This window comes from Suricata suricatta, chromosome 11 (genome assembly GCF_006229205.1).
Source record: "Suricata suricatta isolate VVHF042 chromosome 11, meerkat_22Aug2017_6uvM2_HiC, whole genome shotgun sequence".
NCBI classification, from domain to species: Eukaryota; Metazoa; Chordata; class Mammalia; order Carnivora; family Herpestidae; genus Suricata; species Suricata suricatta.
Window position 1 is genome coordinate 91,021,538 of NC_043710.1, and position 25,486 is coordinate 91,047,023.

At 41.8% G+C, this 25,486-nt stretch overlaps 1 protein-coding gene across 4 annotated transcripts in view; it reads right to left on the reverse strand.

Annotated features, from left to right (window-relative positions):
• JHY (junctional cadherin complex regulator) overlaps positions 1 to 25,486 on the reverse strand; it is a 56,323-nt gene that overhangs the window by 14,037 nt on the left and 16,800 nt on the right. For all 4 annotated transcript variants that reach the window (XM_029957162.1, XM_029957163.1, XM_029957161.1 and 1 more), the window contains exons 4-5: positions 9,330 to 9,443; positions 4,050 to 4,705 (exon numbers count right to left, since the gene is read on the reverse strand). In XM_029957162.1, the coding sequence (XP_029813022.1) occupies positions 4,050 to 4,705; positions 9,330 to 9,443 (770 nt within the window). The remainder of the gene's footprint in view (positions 1 to 4,049; positions 4,706 to 9,329; positions 9,444 to 25,486) is intronic.

The window sequence follows — 25,486 nt, forward strand, 5'->3', positions numbered from 1 at the left end:
AGACAAGAGAGCTAAGCACACATTCACAATCCAAAACCCTAGAATCTCTGAGGAAACAATCCACCAAGTAGGAGAGTAGGCAGACACATATGTGCACACACAAGAACCAGTGATAGATTTCTAAGAACTTCTGATAATAGAATATTAGCATTCTTTTTTTTTAATTTTAATTTTTTATGTTTTAGAGTGAGCAGGGAATGGGGCAGAGGGAGAGATAATCTTTTTTTCATTGTTTACTTTTGAAAGAACACATGTGTTCCTGTGAGCAGGAAAGGGTCAGAGAGAGGGAGACAGAGGATCAAAAGCAGGCTCTATCCACTGACAGCCAAGAGCCCGAAGTGGGGCTCAAACTCACGAGCATTGAGATCATGGTCTGAACCGAAGTCAGACAATTAATCAGCTGAGCTAGGCAGGTACCCTGGAGAGAGAGAGAATCTTAAGCAGCCTCATGGAACCTGACACGGGCCTGGATCCCATGACCCCGGGATCTTTATTCTCAACTGACTGAGCCACCCAGGTGCCCCTAGATAGCATTCTTAAAGCAAGCATGTTTAAATATTTTAAAGACGTGAAAGAAGAAATCAAAACTCTGAGAAACCTATTCTGAAAAAGAAAAACAGGAAGGTTTTAATCAGAACCAAATAAAAATTCTAGGCATGAAAAATACCACTGTTGAAATTTACTAAATTTTTATTAGAGCGCATACTAGATCCAGTTGAAGAAAGTTACTGCACTGAAAAACTGGTGGGAGGAAATTTCTCAGAAGCACAGATAGAGGATGAAATAAGAAACCATTAAGGAGACTCAGAGTCTAGAATAACAGAATCTAAAAAAATTTTTTTGACAGTTATTTTTGAGAGACAGAGACAGATCATGAGCAGGGGAGGGGCAGAGAGAGAGGGACACACAGAATCGGAAGCAGGCTTCAGGCTCGAGCTAGCTGTCAGCACAGAGCCTGATGCAAGGCTTGAACCCATGAACTGTGAGATCATGACCTGGGCTGAAGTGGGACACTCAACTGAGCCACCCAGGTGCCCCTAGAATAACAGAATCTAATATGCATTTATTTGGTGTTCCTGAAGGGAAAAATAGAGTAAATATTTCCTAAGACAGGAAAAATTCATAGGAAATATAATAATTAAAGGGAAAATGGAAGATAATTTTGATGGAATTTATGGAAGACATGAATCCTCAAACTTAGGAATCACAAGCAGGATAAGAACTTCATACCTAGACCTAAGGCAGTGAAACCTCAGAATACCAAAGACAAAGGGAGAGACCTTAAGCAAGAGAAAAGATAAAAACAAAGGAATGATAATTACATTGACAAAAACTTTTCTAAGAAAGAGAAACCAGGAGATAGAAAAACGTTTTCTAACTCTTTATCAGGTTAAACTGTAATCAAGATAGAGCAGAAAGGTCTTTCAGGTAAATTTACCTACTCTTGCTGAAAACCTTTCCAAAAGATCTACTTCAGGAAGAAAGAGTCAAATGGAAGAAAAGTTGTGAGGCAAAGACATTAATAAAAAGTTAAATTTAAAACACTGATTCTCTACAAGAAGCAATAACTTTTGGAGATCGAGGTGCTGCAAGGATGCTGGAAGAAAAATGTGTGACTCAAAGGGCGATAGGATTAAAACAATCCAGCGATTCTGAATATGTTCTGGAAGGGAATAGAAATACTTCACCTGGTTAAGTAAGTTTTTCAAAAACTTAAGTTGGATGAACCTAGAGGGTATTATGCTAAGTGAATCAAGTCTGGGACAAATACCATATGATTCCACTCATAAGTGAAATCTAAAAAATGTAAAACGCAGAATCAGTTCTGTAAATACAGAAAAGAAACTGAGGGTTGCCAGAGGGGAGGAGAGAGGGGGTTGGGCAGAGTGGGTGATGGAGAGAGGGATATACAGGTCGAGTTATGCGATGCATAGGTCATGGAATAAGAGTCATTGCGTAAGGAATACAGTCAATGATGCTGTAATAGTGATGTACTGGGACTGGGTAGTTATTCCTGTGGTGAACGTGGCATAATGTTTAAACTTGTCAGATCACTAGTTGTACAGCTGAAGTTAATGTAACGTTGTGTGTCCACTATACTCAAAATAGAGAATACATATTTCCATATCAGAGGGAGGAAGGTAACAAAATTCTATTCAATAAAAGACACATAGACACAGACACACACACACACAAGCAAAGAAGCAGGGTGACTGAAAGGACAAATTAAGATGGTAGCAATAAATCCGAAGATGATTATTACAGTAAATGTAAGTAGATTAAAGCCAAAAATCTGCCCACAAACAAGAGAACAAAGCCAAATAAAAAGTGCATGTGACCTAAATGGGTTTTACAGGAAACTCTATGAAACTTCAAGTAGTAGATAATTCTAATTGTATATGAAGTGTCCTAGAGGACGTAAAAAGGGGGATTACTGCCCAACTGATTTTATAATGTTGGTATAGTCTTGAGAGCCCATCAGACAGGGCTGGTGGCGGATAGGAAAATTTTAAGCCAATCTCACTTCATGTATGTGAATGTTAAATCCTAAATAGTGCTAAAAAAGTCAAACTGAGCAATATATTTAAAATACAATGTGACAAGTTGGGTTACTGCTAGAAATAAAAGGATGATGTCACATTAGGAAATCTGTTAATAGGGGCGCCTGGGTGGCTCGGTCAGTTGAGTGACCAACTCTTGATTTTGGCTCAGGTCATGATCTTGTGGTTTTATGGGTTCGAGCACCACGCTGACCATACACAGAGCCTGCTTGGAAATCTCTCTCTTTCCCTCTCTCTATGCCCCTCCCCTGCTCATGCTTTTCTTGTCTCTGTCAAATAAAAATAACTTAAAAAAAGGAAATCTGCTAATATATTTGACCATCTTAAAGGATTTAAAGGGAAAAATTTTCAATTGATGCAGGACAAGTATTTGATAAAATTAAATATCCATTTGTGATCAAAGCTCTTGGCAATAGGAATAGGAGAAATTTCCTGTCTCCACTCCCTGTCTACTAGAAGTTAAATACTTTTAACAGTATGAATGTTAGGAGCGCTCCCTCCAAAGCCAGGGAGAAAAGACCAGGATGCTTGCAGTCTTGCAATCTATCACGATCTCTTCTAGGAAGCTGCCTCTGAATTTTACTGGCTTTATGCTCCATACCTCCAGGTGCGGCGCTGCCTTGCGTTCTCACTTCAGACATGCAGGATTGTCTCCCTACTTCGAAAGTAAGCTCCTCGAAGGTCCGGTGCATCACACTACTTTTGTATCTTTGATAGCATTTTAGCACTGGATTTAGTGCATCTCTGGTACATAATATACACGTGATTGAATGTCATCGGGACATGTTCCTGGATGTGATTTTTAAAACAATATTTTTTCCTGATTATAGAAGGAATACATCTACACTGTAGGGAACTTGAACAATTCAGGAAGTATGAAGAGGACATTAAAAATAGGTCTAGTCTCTCTTGTAGGAATAACACAAGGGACATTTTGGTGCATTTTTCCTCACTTGGGCATATTTCTACATAGTAGAGCTCCTACTCCCAGGGTGTAAATTTGTGCCTTACTATTTTCTTTTTATAGAAGTGTTTTTTTATAACCAAAGCTTTTAATGGTCACGTGATATTAAATACCATCATTTACCTAAACATTTCCTTATTGTTGTCATTTTGGTAAATGAAGGTATTTTGGGGCTTATGTGTATTTCCTTAGGATAACCACGTTAGGATAAACAGTTGGAGACTGTTTCCTCCAAATATTAACTGTAACCCTCAAAATATACTGATTTTTTTTTTGACTGGGTCCTCCTGTCTCCTCCCATCCCTTCAACCTCTGGCTTAACTACAGTGGGGAAAGCAGAGGAGACTGGGAAGAAAAAAAGACATACATGGAAAGTGAACTATGTGAGGCAGAAATCAGAGCTAAGCTGTTGTTAGGTGATGTTTTTCTCTCCCGTGACCATCCCCATGACCCACGCCTTCTCCTGTCTCCAGTGGTCTCTCATAGCTCCCCTAGAAAAATAGTTGAGAAAAGGGAATTCTTACCATAATATTTCTAAGTTCTTATATTTCGTCTCTGTGTAAGCCCACTTGGGTTGCTTCTTATTTCCAGTTGATCCATTAACATCTACCGTAGGAACAGACTGTGAGCCTTTCTGACTTAGGGGTGCTTGTCTCTCACTAAGCTTGTTAAGGTCGTTCAAGTCCATATTGGAGAGAGTGTTGATGTGTGGCTGCTGATGTGAGCGTCTTTTCTCTTCTTGGCCCTTATGTCCTCTTTCTTGATGAATGTCCATCACCAGCGGATACCCAGTAGAGTTGTTATACTTGTCAGAAGCCTGCTGTAGAGGACCAGGTTTATTGGAAGTTCCTTTGGGATGCTGACTCCTAAGTGCACTTGAGTCTTGTAGATCATCATTAGGGGCATTCATAATTATGATTGTTTCACACTTTCCTGAAGGATCAGTGGGCTTATTTTGGTTGGCTTGCTGTCTGGGTGTGCTATTCTGGTTTCCATCACCGACAGCCATCTCCTCAGTCACCAAAGACCTCAGGCCATGCAGGCGTTGATGCTGTTTTCGAGTCTTGCGCCTGGCTGGTTTTCTGGAAGGCTGCTGGCCATCGGTCGTTTCAGAAGATTGACGTCTCTGTGTGTTGTTTGATTTTGCACTTTCATATTGAGACCAGTGTTCCTGGTGATTCTAAAAAGAGATCTTTGGTTAACATAAAGTCAAATGGTCAGTCTGCCTCACGATTTACATTAGTATTTTCCAAACTGCGAGTGCAGTGAGGGGAGGGAGGAGTCCTTTTCTAGTTTCAAGATATGAGGATGATTAACTGAGTAATACCTCCGGGTAATTTCAGATTATGAATTTTCTCAAAAGAAAAAGAGAGCTTTGAATGGGCTTTATTTTCCGGACAAGTCTTTGACTTGAAGTGTCACCAAGGGGGGTTGGGGAGGGGAAAGAGCTTTGCCTCTACAGGGCCACATACAAAGAAAGCACAAATCTACACCAAAATATGCAAGTTTATTTTAACTAAGGTGAATATTTTTAAAAATCTTAACCAGAAAGGGCATCAGTGATTTGCTATACAAACCAGGTACAAATCTAATATGAGATACAATTTAGATGATCATATCGTCTTACTCATATAGGTCAGGAGCTAAAATGACCTCTTCACCAGATGAAACAAATTAGATTTTATTCAGAGGATTATAAAAGAGTCTGCACTGCGCTAGGACATTTGCGAAACCACAAGGGCTGTTTTGCTTCAGGTCCTTAATATGGCCGGTACTTAGGCGATCAAACATCTGGGGGAAATATTTCAATTTCAGAAAGGTCTTTATGCTTTTCAAAGTCTTGTAACAACAAAATATACTCCCGGTATAATAGATACAGTACGTAACTATATTGTACTGAGCCATTTAGAAATATTTTCCAAGGAATAAAGCACTCATTACGTTGTGAAAAACTGGCAGAGTTAAGAGGCCTTTGGAAAGAATGATTAAATGCTCAGTAAAAATAGTAAAAAGACCATATGCATCAGTGTGGTATATACCTGCACCATGTTTTTTTCCTTTCTGAACACCTATTTAAAAACCTCTATGGCCCATATCTATGCAGTGTTAATTGAAAAATCCAAGTTACCTCGATCACTCAAGGGGGGAAAAACACCCTTTTTTTGGCTCAAATTGTTTTAGGTTGCTATGAACAATGACCAAATTATTGCAGTGAGTTTAACTTTTTTCACTTTCCTGATAGAATTACTATGACATCCTGTTCTGTATAATAATAGATGGTATTCTATTTCTAATGAAATCTCCTGATAATGATTAGGATGAGCTTGTTAAATTTAAAACGGTAATACACAATATTACTTTGCATGTCGGGTTTTTAAGTAAGAATGGCTTGCCTGAAATTTAGAGTATGTTCCCCTTAGAATTTGAGCTTTCTGGAGGATTGGCCAGGCTCTGATTGGCTTGTCTAAACTTTACCTTTGGTGCTGCAAAAAAGAAAAACTTCCTTTTTTTTTGTATTTTGGTTAAGGAAGGTTCTTCCTTCCATGTAGTATATGGAGCTGCATGGGAGAAATGTGGGCATGTGGGCCCTGCAAATAGATAGCCCAAGGGCATCCTTCCTTAAAGCCGACCCACAAGAAAATGGCTATTTTACAATCTTATTATTAATGAAACATGATAGCTCTTTTCATGGCTGTCATCATTGTTTATGAAGGCAAAAAAACATCCACCTTTGCTATGATCTATAAATATTTGTTGACGCTGATAATGTCATTTTAAAAAGTATTTGTTCAGGGGCACCTGGGTGGCTCAGTTGGTTAAGCATCGGACTCTTGATTTCAGCTCAGCTCATGATCTCACAGTTGTGAGTGAGATCGAGCCCTGGGTCGGGCTCTGTGCTGACAGTGAGGAGCCTGTTTGGGATTCTTCCTCTCTCTCTGCCCCTCCTTGGCTCACACTTGATCTCTGGCTATCTCCTTCTCTCACAATAAATAAACAACTAAAAAAATATCTGTCCAGCCTTTTAATTGCTAGAAAAATAAGTGAACAGAACTCTTTCTGCTGCCGTCCAACTGTTCACATCCTCATTCCCACCAACAAAGAAAAAAAAAGTTGGGGTGCCTGGGTGGTGCAGTCGGCTAAGTGCCGGCTTCGGTTCAGATCATGATCTCACGGTTCATGGGTTCGAGCCCTGCATCAGGCTCTGTGCTGACAGCTCAGAACCTGGAGTCTGTTTCAGATTCTGTGTCTCCCTCTCTGTCTCTCAAAAATAAATTTAAAAAACCAAAAAATAATTTTTAAAAAAAGCTATCAAGAATTCTTTCTCTGGGGTATCAGACCTGAAATCTTGAGTTACCACTAGGTCTTAATCATGTTATGCCTTTGCTGCTGACAAATCAGACTACAACAGTACCTGCATAGGGGGCTTCGTCAACAAGGCCAAGGGCTCCTCGTTTCACGAAACTTTAATTGTCTCAAGTGTTAAATCCACTATTCACATGAGTGTAAGTGCCCAGAGATGCCATTTCAGTCCCCAGAAAGGAAGACGTTTACAGGCTTGATGTGATTTCTCTCACCTTGTGAGCAGGCTACTTGAGATCTGTGGGTTACTGAGGATTTATCACCCTACAATTGAGGCGTCAGGTGTCACTTTTTAGGTCACAGGACCTGAGTTCCCTCAAGTTAATACACAAAGCCATTCTCAGGCTACTTAATCTCCATCAGTGCAGAAATCCTCTATTTTATCCTGCTCTCAATGGGGTTCTTTTGTTGCCAACACTCACCATCAGTCCATGCTATGTGCATTCAGAATAACTGTTTAATGGCAGTAGCTTTCCCCAGCACACACAGACCAGTGTCCACAGGTACAGCGTTTGGATCAGGGAATCCCGATGCCTAACGCTGGGAGGACGACTTCTTAGTAAGCTCCGTACTTAGTTATTAACGTTTGTTCATACTGTGCCATCCAAGGGGGGTTTGCCCCCAACCCCGTGAAAGGCAGTGTCTGGCTGTTTCTCTTTTACAGCTTTCCTGTTTTTAGGCCATAAGCAGAGGGCAGGATGCATGCTCTTCTCAACCAAAGGTTCATCTGCTCTCCAACAAAAGCCATTCTTGTCCTTAGTTACCCTGATGGACCCTGGGGTCCTGAGGGCTGTGCCTGGGCTCCAAGATCAGCTCGGACATAGAGAAGTGTGTGTTGTGTTTCACTGTTAGTGAAACACAAATACTTGGAGCTTACATTATGAATTCCATCTGATAGTATTAAGGAAACTTTGAACATACATGTTAACTGGCTGTAATTTACAGCATCAGTAAGGGAAGGTTCTACATTCAGACGCACAAAAGAAGAATAGCTGTATTGACAGTGTTGGAGTCAAAACCAAAACAATAGGACTTTGGAAAGGTGGGAAGTTACTTAGGATGTATTACAAGGAACTTGACATTAACTAGTCAAAGATCCCATGTACCATTATCTGTAACACATGACAAACCTTAAGGTGTTTCCCTTGTCTTCTCCATCCAGTTGGCCATGCTCCCCGAGCTCTCTATTTGGTCTGATGTAGACCTTGTTCTCTACATTTCCACTGCTCATGGAAGCTCTGGGTGAATCACTTTCTATTTCTTTTCTCTCTCTCTTTTTCTCTTTCCTCCCTTCCTTCCTTTCTTTCCTTGCCTTCCTTCCTTCCTTTCCTTTCCTTTTCTTCTTTTCTTTTATTTTTCTTCTTCCTTCCTTCCTTCCTTCTTTCCTTCCTACCTAACTACCTACCTACCTACCTACCTACCTACCTATCTACCTACCTGCCAATTCTGAGAGTGACCTTGAAGCCACTATGAAGGAAAGATGATTTAGAAAGTCTCTCTTTTCTGAATTCTCTAGAACTGGGATGAACTTTATTATTACTTTTACCCGTGTACACAGTTGTAACTAATGGTGTCAGCAGGCTTTCTAGGTGGGGTGGTTTCCCAGGCTCATCTCTCCTGCAGCAGGGATGAAACCTGGTATGAGAGTTGACTGCTCCACAGAGCTCTGTCCACTGTTTCAAGAAGACATCAACGGCTAGTCCTTTACCTTGCTTTTCTAGAAAAACGGTTAGTGGGGACAGTTTCACAAAAGTCTTCCCTAAATTACAGGTTAGTAGACTTTCACGTCCTGCAGATGAGGCTCTGGGGACTCCTGCCCATTTTAGGGATCATGTTCCCCATCAGCTAAGGACACTGTAACGGCCAGCTTTGAGCAGTGCAGATTGGGATGATATTTTGAACTACAATTTTTCTTCCATGCATTTTCTCCATGCTTTTCTTCTGTGTGGGGTTTTCCACTCTAAATATTTAAAGAGTGATGTGATGATTTTCTTCTAGGAAATAGAACCTTTGAAAGAATGGGTATGGTTGGCAGGCTGAGCGAGCAATGAAATGGCCCACCGGTCTTACCCATAGTGGGTAACTATTTTCAGCCACAAGAATAAACCTTTAAGTGGGGGCATTCTGGGTGGCTCAGTTGGTTAAGCATTCAACTTCAGCTCAGGCCATGATCTCACGGTTCATGAGTTTGAGCCCCACGTCAGGCTCTGTGCTGACAGCTCAGAGCCTGGAGCCTGCTTTGGATCCTGTGTCTCCCTCTCTTTCTGCTCCTCCCCTGCTCACATTCTGTCTCTGTCTCTGTCTTTGTCTCTGTCTCTCTCTCTCTCTCAAAGATAAACATTAAAAAAAAGAATAAACCCATAAGTAATAAGTCAGCCATGAATATTACTGATATTTAGCAGTAACCCTTGAAACCCATTTAAAGTTGAATCTAGCAAAGTAACCTTTAGCTGTTGGGCCCTTTGATGCCATTTGTCTTCAGGATTGATGGCAGTGTTTTCGATCTCTTTGGCATTCTGAATGGATGTCTCGTTGGTTTCACTGATAGGGTAGGAGATCTAAGAGGGAAAAAGAGAGCATGTAATAGGTTTCATCTTAGTCCTAGGGCCACGAGGCTCATCTGTGAACTGTAGAAAGAGATCCTGAAGGGCTACATTTTCTTTTCGGTTCAAGGATCTGTCATGGTCTTCAGGGACCTGGATTGTTCCTAAGGAAAATGGGAGTAAATAATGTTTCCTCCTGTAGGCACGATGTGAGAATTGGCATTTTGAGATCAACTACTACTTATTTTATCTTTTATTAAAACTTTTTAAAAATTTATTTATTTTGAGAGAGAGAAAGCAAGAGTGGAATAGGGGCAGAGAGAGAAGGGAGAGAGAATCTCAAGCAGGCACTGCACTGTCAGCACAGAGCCCGCCTGATGTGGGGTTTGAACTCCCAAACCATGAGATCGTGACCCAAGCTGAGATCAAGAGGTGGACACTTAACCAACTGAGCCACTGAGATGCTCCATACTTTCAATGTTTAATATATAATCAGCGGACCCAATTTCTGATTCATGAAATAATAATGTAGTGAGATAATGCTGTACTTGAAGAGAATGATAATAACAATAGAAATAACAATATACATTGGATGTTCATGGTGTGCTAGTAGCTCTCCTAAGCACTTATCATGTATTCTATCAGTTATAATATATTGAAGCTTATCAGGTATGGAACTGTTATTAACAGACAATCTGATTATTATCCCTCAGAGAGATTAAGTAACTTGCCCAGAATCAACAGCTAGTAAGTAAGCAGCCAGGTGGTCTAACTCGAGAGTCTCATTTTTCACAATTTTGCAAAAGTCACTCCCTTATTAGAAATACCATCTTTTGGGTGCCTGGGTGGCTCCATTGGTTAAACATCCAACATGATCTCATGGTTTGTGGGTTTGAGCCCCATGTCAGGCTCTGCTGACAGCGCAGAGCCTGGAACCTATTTCAGATTCTCTGTGTGTGTGTCTCTCTCTCTGCCCCTCCCATGCTCATGTTCTGTTTCTCTGACTCAAAAATGAATAAACATTAAAAAAATTCTTTAAATAAAAATTTAAAAAAATCACCTTTGACTTGCAGAATTCATAATGTTGGCACTTAAGTGATTTTTATTTTTTTTAATTTTTTTTTTGAGAGACAGAGACAGCATGAGCAGGGGAGTGTCAGAGAGAGAAGGAGACACAGAATCCGAAGCAGGCTCCAGGCTCTGAGCTAGCGGTCAGCACAGAGCCCGATGCGGGGCTCGAACACACATACCGTGAGATCATGACCTGAGCCGAAGCCAGATGCTTAACTGACTGAGCCACCCAGGTGCCCCAATTTTGAATGATATAGAGTGAGGTTCTCAACTTTAGTCAGATGTTGAAATGACAAGATATCAGGCATCCCTAAAGTGATACAGTCTCATGTTGGTAAAAGATTCTAGAGGTAATCCAGCATACCCACTAGTACTTCTATACCATCCACTTGCTACCTAAAGACATGCCCCATGGGGTGCCTGCGTGGCTCAGTCGTTTGAGCATCCAACACTTGATTTCAGTTCAGGTCATGATCCCAGGGTCCCGGCACCGATCTCTGTGTCGGGCTCCGTACTGAGTGTGGAGCCTGCTTGGGATTCTCTCTTTCTCCCCCCACTCCTGCCCTTCTCTCCTGCTGATGTGCCTGCATGCATGCTCTCTTTCTCTCTCTCTCTCAAAATAAATAAACACATGCCCCTTCTACTGGTAGGCATTTCCTGTTTGTGTCACTATAGGTTTAAAGATCATCTACAGACTAAGGACGGGAGAAGGCATAAAGTGGCTTGAGATTATTTCCTTTTTTCTGCAGGAGACCTGGTCCTCTCATCCATCTGTGGAGTTAAGCTCTCTTAACCTCTGTTTCATGGATGAACATACTATCACATCACTGAGCCACCCAAGTGCTGTAGAAGTTCTTCCTATGAGAGCAAAAATATATCCTCCTGTAGTTTCTAGCCTTCTGCCCTCTGAAATAATGGGAGGAGTCAATCTGTCGTTTGGACAACAGCCCCAGATATTAGAAGCTGACTCTGGTGCCTTTGCTAAGCCTCCTCGGAGTCCCAGGCACCGTGGCAAGATTCCTTTGCGATTCTTTCTGGGACCAGTGACCTGGGGTGCATTCCTTTGGCCACCGTGCTTCATGGCTTGTCAATGTCGAGCTTGCCCTTTCAAAACTGATGCAACTAATTTTTAAATTTAGATTTTGGATGTTACCCTTGTTTGATTAAGTTGTTCCCAGTGGGCTACTTGGTGTGAAAAGCAGTGAGCTGTGTAACGCTGGAAGAAGCGTGGGGTGTAGAGTCTGTCATGTGTGTTCACACGTTCCCATTCTCCTGCTACTCTGTGCTTCACGTCCAGGCAGACCACTCAGCAGTACAGGAAAGGGGGGGAAATAGTTGTTAAATATTAACAAATCAGCACCTGACAGTAAAGATAATCTCATTCCTCAAGGGCATCTTTGTGGCTAAGGTTGGTTAAGTGTCCAACTCTTGTTTCTGGCTCAGGTCATGATCTCACAGTTCATGAGTCCGGGCCCCACATCGGGCTCTGTGCTGACAGCTCAGAGCCTGGAGCCTGCCTTGGATTCTGTGACTCCCTCTCTCTCTCGCTGCCCCTCCCCTGCTCATGCTCGCTCTCTCTCTCTCTCTCTCTCTCTTTCCTTCAAAAATAAACATTTAAAAAAATCTAAATAGGCTTCCTAACAGACGAGGAAATAATCCTTTTTCAAACCTCAAAGAAGCAGTGTCTTGGACAAAAACATTATCTGGAGCCTGGGAGAAAAAGTTGGGTTGATTTCCTAGATCCGCCACCAGGATTGTTTGATTCCCGGCTTCCATGAAGGGGACTTGGCTTCGTTAACTCAGTTTTTCCCTGGTGATGTCGGTTCTTTGACTGCCAGTGATGGGCTCCCTTACAAAACCTCTGGTAAACAGTTTACAAATTAAAAATGCATCGCCCTACGCTTCCTTCCCCAGAGAATGAAGGCTGTACGCTTTTTCCATCCCCAGGCCGTTTTGGTGGAGCTCAGCGTCTGAATCACCCCAGCGAGAGTCTCAGGACAAGTAAAGCATACTTCTACATTATCTCTTTGAAAGTGGAGTGGGACACAACCTCTGCCAGCTATTTTTTTTTTTTTGTGAACCATTCTATTAATACCAATCAAATCGAGAAAATGATCAAATGAAATTGCATTTTGAGCATCATAAGCTGCGTAATGTCTATTCTGTTAAATTGGGGCCTATAATTGCTTCTCCACTGAACAGATACAACAAAGACAGCAATCACGGCTTGTCATTATCCCAGACTAGAAACCCGGCCTTTGCTGGGAGGACTTCAAAGGCTTGTGGTTCTCGAATTGCATTTGGCTACTATTGAGGAAGCGCAGGCAATCCTGATTAGGTGTTTACACTGAGGTAAGGCGCAGAGCAGAGAGCCTGAGTGCCTGGGTCTAGAGCCATTAAAAAATTGTACATTATGTTCCTTGCTTTGAAGTGAGGGTTTGTGGGAAGGAGAGCAACTCAGATTGAGTACAACTGAGCCGGATGGGGCTCGCTCGCTCGCTCTCAAAGAAACCCGTCAGGTCCGCAGGGAATGGGCACCGCACAAAAAAGTTGAGGCTTTACCAAGAGCGGTATGTGAATTAGCACATCTGCACGGGCACACGCTGAATCGTGTTTAAAAAGCATATTCGCCTTAAGTCCCGCAATCACTGGAAGTTTGTTTTGGCTCCTTTGTTCCTTGATATTATTGTTTTTTAATCGGGAAGCTTCCTTCCCACTATTCATTTATTAGTTTCCTTATTATTCCTTGAAGGTATTAACAACTAGCATGTGCCCAAATTAAAACAGGCCAAGGAGTCTGATTTCTCAAACGTAGTGTTTGTCCACCCTCACTCCAACACGTGTGCTATTTAATCCCTCCTTTTGGGGTATAATCTCAGGATTCAATGAACGTTTGTTGATGTGGCTAATGAGCAATCTGCTGCATTCATTCTGTCCTATTTCAAATACATCATGCTCTGTGTCTGTCCCCCTGCGAGCGTGAGCATCGCCGCTGTCTCTGTTTGGGTGTGGCCAGCAAAACGGGTGATGGCATGGCAGTCCAGAGTCTGCTGTGGCTGTGCTCAATGAGAATTTGATGACATTGAGACCTTTAGGTCTATTACTTTTTACACTCATTCTCCCTATAAGACACTGCAGTTTAAAAAACCCCCAAACTGAGGCGCCTATTGAGCGTCTGACTGGCTCAGGTCATGATCTCACGGCTTGTGGGTTTGAGCCCCGCGTCCGGCTCTGTGCTGACAGCTCAAAGCCTGGAACCTCCTTTGGATCCTGTGTCTCCCCCTCTTTCTACCCCTCCCATGCTGATGCTCTGTCTCTCTCTGTTTCTCAATAATAAATAAATGTTAAAAAAATTTTTAAATAAATAAAACTGTCAAACTAATTATGCTAAGCCACCACTTTAAAAAAAATCCTTCAGTGAGGCACCAGGGTGGCTCAGTGGGTTAAGCATCTGACTTCAGCTCAGGTCATGTTGGGAGTTCGAGCCCCATATCCAGCTCTGCTCTCACAGTGCTGAGCCTGCTTGAGATTTTCCCTCTCTCTCTGCTCTACCCACCCCAACCCCACCACCCCGCCATTTGCACTCTCTCTCTCTCTCTCTCTCTCTCTCAAAATAAATAAACTTAAAAAGAAAAAACCTTCAGTGCTTTTCCATTGCTCTTAATCTTTAAAGGTTGTAAGGCCCTGCATCCTATACTTCCTGCTCTTTTTACACCGTATTTTCTCAGTTCTGTGGTTGGGCCACATGCACCATTACGTCTGGTCTGCACATAGGCCATCCTTTGCGGGGAAAACCCCTCTTCCTCACTTATTCTGACCAATCCCATTCACTGTTTCTGTTCCAGCCTTGGCTGAAATACGACTTCCCCCAGGAAGCCCTCCTTGACTCCTCAGAGGGTGCCTAACAATAGATGCACCTGAGCTCACGGCCTTGGCACTTGGTAGTTTCCCTTTTGTGACAAATCTCACTTTGGTCCTTAGGCTCATTTCCCCTCTGGACCATAAGTCCCAGCTCTAGTGGGGCGACCCACAGGGGCTGCCGGGTGACCTTGAATGTGCCTGGCACAGACATGGTCTGTACATATTGCTTGAGTGAAAAGGTCTATCCACACTGAGCACTGAACTCTCCATTGACACTAGAGTACATAGAAGCTACTTGTTTATCTGTCAATTTGTGGTTTATGATATAGCCAGGTAGCCAACTGTCACCAAAATAAGGTGCAAAGTAGAGGACTCTTTCCCTTTCCCTTGCTCGCTCGGCGCAGGACCACTGACCCTTTACACTTCACATGTGCTGTTCCTTCTTCCAGGAGCACTCTTCCCTCAAATATTTGTATCATGCACTCTCTCCCCTCCTTCCTGACCTCTTTCCAACCATAATTTCCCCCACCCCCAAACTCACTATTTCTCTGCTCTGGTTCTCTCCCTTGCACTATCTATGGTCCGTCTCTCCCTGCTAGAAAGTTAGCCCCACAGTGGTTGGAATTTTTGTCTTTTGTTCAGTGATGTATTCTAAGTACCTAAGACAATGCCCAACACATAATAAGCTCTTAATAAATATATGCAAATAAATGAAGCAATTAACTATTTTAAAGAACATGTGAGAGAATATGTGTTCGATTACCCAGCAGCCTGAACTTTATATAACACAACTAAGGATATGGACTTGAGACCTCTGATGGCCACAGAATTCAAATTATTCTAGTACTAAAATCCTGCAATGAGTCCACATTATGTAGAGGAAAGGCATACCTCCTTAGTGCTGTATTCTAAAACTTGAGCATGTGTTAGAATCGCTTGAAGGATTTATTGAAACAGATTCCTGGGTGGGGGGGTATGCCTGGGTAGCTCAATGGGTTGAGTGTCCAATTCTTGGTTTCAGCTCAGGTCATGGGATGGAGCCCCATGTCAGACTTTGCGCTGAGCATGGAGCCTGCTTAGGAGTCTCTCTCCCTATCCTTCTGCCCCTCTTCCCTGCTTGTGTGTGCACTCTCTCTAAAATTAAGAAAAAAAAAATAGGTTTCTGGGCCTCAGTACCAGAGTTTCTGATTCAAGAAGTATGGGATGGGGCCCAAGAATTTGAACTTCTAGTAAGTTCCCCGGTGATGCTGCTGCTGCCGGTGCAGGGACCGCATTCTGAGAGCCCCTGTTTTACAATGACCTACAAGGGCCTGCATGAAGGGCACCTGCCCATTTCTCTGTCTAAATACCTACACTCCCATCCACACAATCTAGTCCTGCACAACACGGAAGTATCTGTCTTCTCAACTTACTGGATTAAGTAATCACCACGAGTCCTTCTTTAAGATGTCCTGGGGCACCTGGGTGGTTAGTTGGTTGAGCGTCCAACTTCAGCACAGGTCACGATCTCACAGTTCATGGGTTCGAGCCCCGCATCGGGCTCTGCTGACAGCTCTGAGCCTGGAGCCTGCTTCGGATTCTGAGTCTTTCTCTCTCTCTGCCCCTCCCCTGCTCTCTTGCTCTCAAAAATACACGTTAATTAAAAAAAAAAAAAGCTACCCCAACCGATGCCCACACCCTAAGGTCGTGGCTGGCCAGTGGCTCTCTAGGACACCTTAGTATTTCCGTCTCCACGAGTTGAACTGTATGCTTACCAGCAGTCTCTAACATTTGTTTGCAAACCTGTTGATTTCTGTTATACCTGTTGTTGAAATTATACAATTCATTTGAAGGTTAGATTATTTGGAGAAACCTGTGTGTAACAATGAGTCATTATTTACATGGAAACTAAAATAATTTAGAATGACTCAATAGAGCAAAAGGCAAAATAACAAGGAAGGTGGGGGGAAAGCTGTACAAGGTTAGGGAAATAGTTATAAAAAAAAATCAAAGATTATCTTCTTAGATCCTAGGCTTTTTAAGTTTCCCTTTGCTTTTAAGGAATCAAAAGTATAAATCTTTGCTCTGAAACTGATGCAGGAAAGACAATGCAATACGCAGGAAGCATACACACAGACAGAAGAGGCCTTGATGAATTAAAATGTGTTTACACACTTCAAGTGAAAATCAACTATTTCAGATTATCATTTTTCATAGCTGCTTTAACCGCTTTTTTTAGAGTTCATTTATTTTGAGAGAGGCAGAGCAGAAGTGGGGATGGGGAGAGAGAGAAAGTCCCAACCAGCCTCTGCTAGACCAGGCCAGAGCCCGATGTGGGGCTCGAATTCATGAAACTGAGATCATGACCTGAGCTGAAATCAAGAGTAAGATCCTTAGGGCACCTGGGTGACTTAGTCGGTTGAGCGTCTGACTTCAGCTCAGGTCATGATCTCATGGTTCTTGAGTTTAAGCCCTGCATCGGGCTCTGTGCTGACAGCTAGTTCAGAGCCTGGAGCCTGCTTCAGATTCTGTGTCTCCCTCTCTCTCTGCCCCTCTCCTGCTCATGCTCTGTTTCTCTCTCCCTCTTTCTCTCTCTCTCTCTCAAAAAAAAAAAGAGTAGGATTCTTAACCAACTGAGCCAGTGAGGCACCCCAGCCACTTTACTTGATTAACTGATGAAATACCACTTCCTGACCTATATCCCAAAGGTTCCCACTATGCCAGTGGGCTTCTACCTAAACAGCATCTTTTTAATGCTTTTTTTAAATTTATTTTTAATGTTTATTTATTTTTGAGAGCCAGAAAGAGAGCACCAGTCAGGGAGGGGTAGAGAGAGAGGGAGACATAGGATCCGAGCTGCCAGCACAGGGCCTGACGCGGGGCCTAAACCCACAAACTGTGAGATCATGACCTGAGCTGAAGTTGGACGCTTAACTGACTGAGCCACCCAGGCGCCCCTGCCTCCTCTCGTTGCTTTTACACCATTGCACATCACTCCCTTGGCCTTAGTACTTTTTCTGCCCACCACCTGCTACCTTCTACTTCTTTTTAAAGAATCTGTTTAATGATCACCTCTTCCATGAAGCCCTCTCTGACTTCCCCTAACAGACTTAGGCACTTTGTCTTCTGTGTTCCTTTGGGGCCACACATGTCTCTACTGTAGCAGCTACTACTTGGTACCGACTCCTTACTATGCTTGCCACGGGGCCAAAAGCCCCTGAAGAACAGATACACTGACAGCCGCAAAATAACCAGACGCCTAGCGGGCTGGGGCATTTAACAAAGAGGCGGAGGATCCTTCTTCCCCTGCCATGGGACCCTACCACAGAGCCACGCCATACAGCCTGGGGAAGAGGGCAAAGAAGGGTGGGGCATGCCGGGCACACTTGTGAAAGCTGTCCTGAGACATGATTACTTCGGTGAAGCTTCTGGTTTTCGAAAAGGGCATGCTTTCGTTACATGGGAAAGTTCTCTTTTCATGGATTCCTCATCAGTCATGTTGAGTTAATGGAGTGCCACTCTATAGATCACACAATCAGTACCCGGACCAAGTGCTAAACGGTGTGCACAGAAAGACGCCTTAAGCAACATACTGAAAAAAACCCGTAAAGTTCAATTTAAATTATGTGGTCGTAAGTAAGTGCTCTTGTGGTCATACAGGGCAGAAGAAAAAAAATAATAAAACCAACCAAACCTACTTTGTAGAAGAGGCATTTTTATGAGTCTAAAGAGGTGAGACTCAAACATGCCATCCAAGTGGAAGAATTCTGTAGAAGAGAATTCTATGTTTCTAGCCAAATAGGTTTAGAAAAAGATCATCATCATCATCAAAAGGCAAAGCTTCATTTTCTGGACAACCAGACGTTTCTTATCTAGTAGGAGACTACATTCAAAGCAAATGTCAGTAAGAAATACGTAGGGCAACATGAGCCTGCAAGGCTTTCACACGCAGTCACTTATTCGGTCATCCCAGGAGTCCTGAGCCTGTGGTACCGGTAGAGGCCTTTGAACTGCATTGCAAGAGGGGGGTACAGTTTTCCTAAGCAAACAGGACAAGGAAGAGTTGTCCATCAGCATGACCAGAAACACAGGGGAGACGCTGGGTTCCAGGAGCTGCAAGCTCCCAGAAGATGCAAGGGGGAGAATGATAAAAAAACAATAATAATAATAAGGCTGAAGCAGTAGGAAGGGGCTAGGTCATGGAGGGGGTCTTGTGTACCACCCTGAGAGTCAGAATCTGACCTACAACACGACAGCTGTGAAGTGTGCCTTCACCTACCCGCTTTGCAGACAGTCTTCCGGAAGTCCTACCTTAGACTGGGCTGGCAGGGCATTTAAATGCTATCCTTTCAGCTATACTTTCTTATCCCACCTGAAGTCCCATCCCTTTCATTTTGAGTCACTGTGACCTGAATAAAGAAAACAAGCTATCTAGAAGGGCCTGTTCCCAGAGGCATTCCTTTCCTTCCCTGCGGTGGCTTCGCAGTGCCCAGTGTTGATAATAGCTTCCCTTTACTGCGTGTCTGCAGCATGTCCGGGGCTTTGTGTAATTTTTTTCCCCAATAAGCCTCCAAGGCAGACACTGACCCCACTGAATAGATGAAAAGGGTGAGGTTTAAAGAGTCACTTGCTCAGATGTCTAGGAGTTGCTACCACCTAGGACACTGAGGAGCCAGGATATAAGCCACGATGGTCTGACTCCCAAACCAGTGCTTTGTGTCGGTTTAATTTTTTCCTCCCATGACATTGTGCTGCCCCTACCAAGCCTGGTGCAGACCGAAGCTTCCCAAGTTGTCCCTTTCTTGTCTGTCTACGTCTCAACTTGGACAACGTCTCCTCAGGGAGCCCTTCTCAAGCACCCAAACATTCCAGTTAGGCTCCCCCTCATCATTTTATTAAGCAAAGCTATTTAGTATCCTCTGAGGCCTTTATGGGCACTTGAAATTATTTTGTCACACGTCTCTTGCCTCTGTCATGTGACTGGAAGTTAAGCTCCTTGAAGACCTGGCCCTATATTCCTTGTTTTCTGTTACATGCCAACCCACAGCACCGAGCACATAGTTGGTGCTCATTAAAGGTGTGTTAGGCGAATAACCTGCTGTCTCAGCAAGAGCCACAAATGTATGTTGACCTTCAAAACGGGTTGTGGATTCTTACAGGGCTTTATATTGTCTTAGAGACTATAGGCAGCTGAATAACGTTTCTCTATTTGCATTTGCAAAGTATCTACTTTCTTGCCAAGGGAGGACAAGAGTAGAATAGCACGTCTAAAGCATTCCCTGCTGTTTTCTGAGCATGCTAGATTTTGCCTTCAGAGCCTCAGAGCCACACTGGAATCAAGATAGAAAGGTAGCTCCTTTTTCGAGACACAACTTTCTTTTAACAGTAGATCGATAATAAAGGGACTCAAATTCTAATGAGTTTCAGATGAACACTGAACAAACCATGAATAAAAGTTAAGCCTTGAATAGTCACCAGCAAAGTGACTGGCTGACTGTGATACTTAGGTGCCCTCTAGTGTGTGTTGGTTTTTATATTAGTTCCTTGCTTTACACGTCATGTGATGAAGATCTTCCCGTGTATTTCAAGGTGATCTTTCCAGTGCATTTTAATGGACGATCAACAAATGTATGAAAAATGGCAAAAAAAAAAAATTGTGGAGCAATTGTTTAAAAATTGATGGTTCTATGGGGTGCCTGGGTGGCTCAGTTGGTTGAGCATCAACTTCAGCTTAGGTCAGGATCTCACAGTTCATGGGTTCGAGCCCCATGTCAGGCTCAGCTCAGAGCCTGGAGCCTGTCTTCAGATTCTGAGTGTCTCTCTCTCTCTGACCCTCCCCTGCTCACGCTGTCTCTCTCTCTCTCTCTCTCTCTCAAAAATAAATAAAACATTAAAAAAATTAAAAAAAATCAATGGTTCTGTTCTGAGCCATTATTAAAAGCAGAGAATGCAATTTGGGTCACCCTGAGCAGTCAGGGGTGTGAAGTTACAAGAGTTACTACAAAATGTTGTGTATTGTGTATCCATTGGCAGGATCCACAGAGCTATAAAAGGATATAAAGGCAAAAGCTGTGCCCTCACCTGTTCCACCATCCACCCTCTATGATGAATGACCCGTCTGTCCTTCCATTGAGTTTTTTATGCATACCCAACAAAATGTGTATCTTTATTCTTCTGCACTTTTTTACATTGTATGTGCCATTCTTCTACACCTTTACTTTTGCTTTTAATAATAAACCTTGATAAGTTATCCACAGCAGGTCATGGAGAACATTCTTACTATTTTTTAACAGCTACAATGTACTCTATGGACGTACTATAATTTCAGTATTCCCCAAATGATAGATATTTGGGTAGTTTCCCACCTTTTGCTATTACAAATAAGGCGGAAATAAATAATCCTGTATAGGATTTATTTCAAAACTGCACATATATAACTAGGAAAGATGCCTAGGAGTAGAATGTGTTAGGTCAAATAAAAATAATCCTTGCTGGGGTGCCTGGGTAGCTCAGTCAGTTAAGTGTCCAACTCTCTCTCTCTCTCTTTTAAATGTTTGTTTATTTTGAGAGAGAGTGCAAGTAGGGGAGGGGCAGAGAGAGAAGGAGAGAGAGAATCTCAAGCAGGTTCTGCACTGTCCTTACAGAGCCCAATATGGGGCTTGATCCCACAAACCATAAGATCACGACTTGAGCCAAAATCAAGAGTCAGACACTTAACATACAGAGCCACCCAGGTGCCCCAAGTGTCCAACTCTTGATCCTAGCTCAGGTCTTGTTCTCAGGGTTGTGAGTTCAAGCCCTGCATTGGGCTCCATGTTAGGCATGGAGCCTACTTAAAAAAAAAAAAAAAAAAAAAACACCAAACCACAATAATCATTGCTAACATATATGGTGTTTGCTATAAGCCAGGCATTGATCTAAGCACACTACATATATTAACCCATTTTCTTAATCTTTTTAGTAATTCTGTGAGGAAAATACCATTATTTCTTTTTAAGGTTGAGGAAACTGAGGCACATAGGGGTAAGCCACCTGCCCATGGTCAGATAGCTAGCAGGTGGCGATATCAACCACCTTGGCTCAAAAGTCTATTTTCTTAGCCACAATGCTTTACTTTTTCAAGGAGTAAATGTATTTGTAGTTTAAAGAGATATTAACAAATTGTCTTCCATATCAGTTATACTGTTCTCTCACCAACTTGACTGTACTGTTCTGGCCTACAGGTTGGGGCCTAATGATAGAGGTTGGGTATCTTTTCATGTTCATAGATATATGTATTAGCTTTTCTGTGAATTATCTGTTCATAGCCTTTGTGTATTTTCATATTGGGGTTTTTGGTCTTGATTTCTAGAAGCTCTTTATATAGTGGAGATATTAGTGTTTCATCTGTGATATGAATTAGAAGTATTTTTCTACTTTGTTCTTTATATTTTGACTTTCTTATGCTTTTTCCCTGCACAAGTTTTTGATAGTTATGTAGTCAAATTTGTTAGTCATTTATAGATTTTGCATTTTGAACCATTTTGAGGTTATAGGAGAATTTTCTTGGTTTTTTTTCACCTAGTATTTTTATGGCTTAATTTTTTTAAATTAAATATTGGACCCATTTGGAATTTAGCTTGTTGTGTGACAGGTGGTATGTCTCTGACTTCATTTTTTCCCAAATGGCCACCCATTTGTTTTTATTGGACAAGCCATTGTTTCCTCACTGCACTGAGATCCTGCTTTATCAAATCATATCAAATCATCCTATGTTCCCCATATGTAATTTGGCTCTGTTTCTAGACTTTCTACCATTTTTTTCTGTCTGTATATGCATTAAATATTATCCTAGTATTTAATTATTGAGGCTTTATGATACACTATCTAGTAGTGTTAGATTCTCTCATGATTCTTAATTTCCAGAGCTTTCTTTATGATTCCTGGTTTTATTTTTCATCTGAACTTAATCAGATTTGAGTTTTATTTTTAAAAAAACTGTTGACTTTTTTTGAATGTTGTAAATTTCTTAGATTTATTTTCTTTTAAAAAAATTCTTTAATATTCATTTATTTACTTATTTTGAAAGAGGGAGAGACAGAGACAAAGACAGATCATGAGCAGGGGAGGAACAGAGAGAGAGGGAGACACAGAATCCACAGCAGCTCTAGGCTCCGAGCTGTCAACACAGAGCCCGATACAGGGCTCAAACTCATGAACTGTGAGAGCCTGACCTGAGCCAAAGTTGGACGCTCATCTGGCTGAGCCATGCAGGTCCCCCTTAGATTTACCAGCAAATCTTCCCAAATACAATACACTACTTAAGATCCTATCTTGTTCAATGGGCAGGGATGCTTGCAAAAACATGATGTATTAAGAAGTTGGTTTTCTTGGCTTTGTAATGGCAATTGACATTTAGTCATTCATTTGGCAATAAATGCCATTTGTCCTTTTAATATTTCTAGTAAGACATTTGTCATTTCTTTCAAAGAAATTAGGAGGAGAAAACAGATTTTCAAATATGAAAACCTTCTAGATAGATGCTGCTTGATCTAAAGCAGTAGCCTCCAAACCTACCAACCCCAAATCTGTATTTTAACAAGATCCTGCGGTGGCTCATTAGTGCCTTCAAAAAGTTTAAGGGAAAAATAAATGATTCTCAATGGGCCTGATAGCAGAAGTGCATCACCGAGAACCAGGCAGAGAATTCAAATTCTTGGGTCCCACCCTATGCCTACTAAATCAGAAACCCTAGGTTAGGTCCAGCAATCTGTTTTAACAAACACTCCACTTGGTTCTGACACACGCTAATGTTTAGGAGTCACTGTTGTTGTTTTTAAGTGTTTGTATAGTTTGAGAGAGAGAAAGAGAAAGGGAGGGAGGGAGAGAATCCCAAGCAGGCTCCGGCCTGTCAGTGCAGAGCCCAATGCTAGGCTTGATCTCACAGTTTGTGATCTGAGCCAAAATCAAGAGTCAGACGCTTAACTGATTGAGCCACCCATGTGCCCCAAACCTGTCCTTTAGATGAAGATTCTCAATCTTGGCTAAATATTAGAATCACTTGGGGAGCTTTGAAAGAAAAATTCAGGTTCTCAGGATCTTACCCAGAGATGTCAGTTGGTCTAGTGAAGCCAAGAATCATTTTAAAATTAGTTTCTCAGGTGCCCCGAGAGTCAGTTTTCATTTCCCATATATTTACTGAGACTTTACACTATGTTAGGCTCATTGCCATGAAGATTAGAAATAAGTACAAAGCAGGGTACCTGGGTGGCTCAGTTGGTTAAGCACCCAGCTTCAGCTCAGGTCATAATTTCACTGTTCCTGGGTTCGAGCCCCACACTGGGCTGTGCACTGACAGTATGGAGGCAGCTTGGGATTCATTCTCTCTTTCTCTCTCTCTCTCTCTCTCTCTCCTTCTCTCTCTGCCCCTCTCTTGCTCTCATGCGCACTCACTCTCTTGCTCTCTCTCAAAATAAATACACTGTAAAAAATTACATACAAAGTATAGTTCTTGCCCATAATGGGATATATAATCTCTACTGGTGGAAAGAATTGCACATACTTCATATATAAATAATGACTTGAACACATCATTCTATGCCATCGACTACAAGTCAATAAAACAAGTTATGTGTATCATATCACTGGTAGGTCAAACTAATTTCTATCCTGTTTATTTTTAAATTGCTATCCTTTATAAAAAAATAGGAGTAAGATGAAGGAAATATATGTTGGAAAATGATGAAGAAACAATTTAGATTCTAATAATAAATAAGTTCTTTGACATTTGTATCTGCAAAAAGTGGCAGACATGGTCAATGGCCACTTCAAAGACTAATTCATTCTTTAAGACTAAAGCTTAAAGACTGAGTGAGCCAAAAATGCTTTGAAGTTTCCTCACTGGCATGACATAAAATTATGCTATGAGATCACTGACAGTTTGCCCCAATATTGTCTGTAAATTAAGTTATAACTAAGAAAAATTAGCAATTAAGAAATCAGCAATTAAAGAGTTTATAATAAAGATATTTTTGCTTTTATTATTAGAAACACAACTGTTTCCTTTGGCTTTAGTATTTGCCTCTCCTAACCTGGCTTCTTTCGAGAACACATTAAAAAATAAATGAAAAATATTGTTCTAGTCTAGGGGAAGTTACTGGCTAAACATTTTTCACGGATACTGGACTGTTGAATTTATATTTAAATAAAAAAATTTTTAAATGTTTATTTTTGAGAGAAAGAAAGAGCACATGCACAGGCTTGTGGTGGGGGAGGGGCAGAGGGAGCGTTAGACACAGAATCAGAAGCAGGCTCCCGGCTTTGAGCTCTCAGCACAGACCCTGACGTGGGATTTGAACGCATGAACCATGAGATCATAATTTGAGCCAAAGTTGGACATTTAACCAACTGAGCCACCTGGGTGCCCCAAATTTATATTTTTTAATGGGCAACCAAGCAAAAATTAATTCCACGTAAGTTTTATGAAAATTATGTTAAGATCTAAAATTGGGTCAAAATTGTTTGAATTTAGCTAAGTGTTTGTTTTGATAATTTTGCTGAATATACTACATTGATTCCTTTGTTTTATTGTTAGTTACAAAGGCAAGGATGTGACTATAATCCTTTAAAACTATAAAAGGATTTTCTGACTTAAGGGAAAATCATGAATGTTCATCTACCTCATCTCTCTTGTTCTATCAAAAAAAAAAAAATCCCTGGAGGTTAGAACAGGTTGGAGCACTTTAAATAATACCAATTTGAATTTGGAATGAGTTTAAGGGCATCCTCATTTAATATTAATTAACCTTTCCTTCTTATTTGAAAATGGTTCCACATTAGTAGGTAATGAATTTCAAGTTGTTTCCCCAATAAGGATGGTGGATATACTGATCCAGCCCTTCTTTTCTTCCTTAAAAATTTTTAAAAATGTTTATTTTTGAGAGAGAGAGCACGCACATGTGCAATAAGGGTAGGGGCAGAGAGAGGGAGAGAGGAGGAGAGAGGCACAGAACTGGAAGCAGGCTCCAGACTCTCAGCTGTCAAGGCAGAGCCTGACCTGAGACTCAAACCCAAGAGCTGTGAGATCACGACTTGAGCTGAAGTTGGACGCTTACCTGACTAAACCACCCAGATGCCCCAGACCTTCTTTTCTTATGTCCACAGACGTG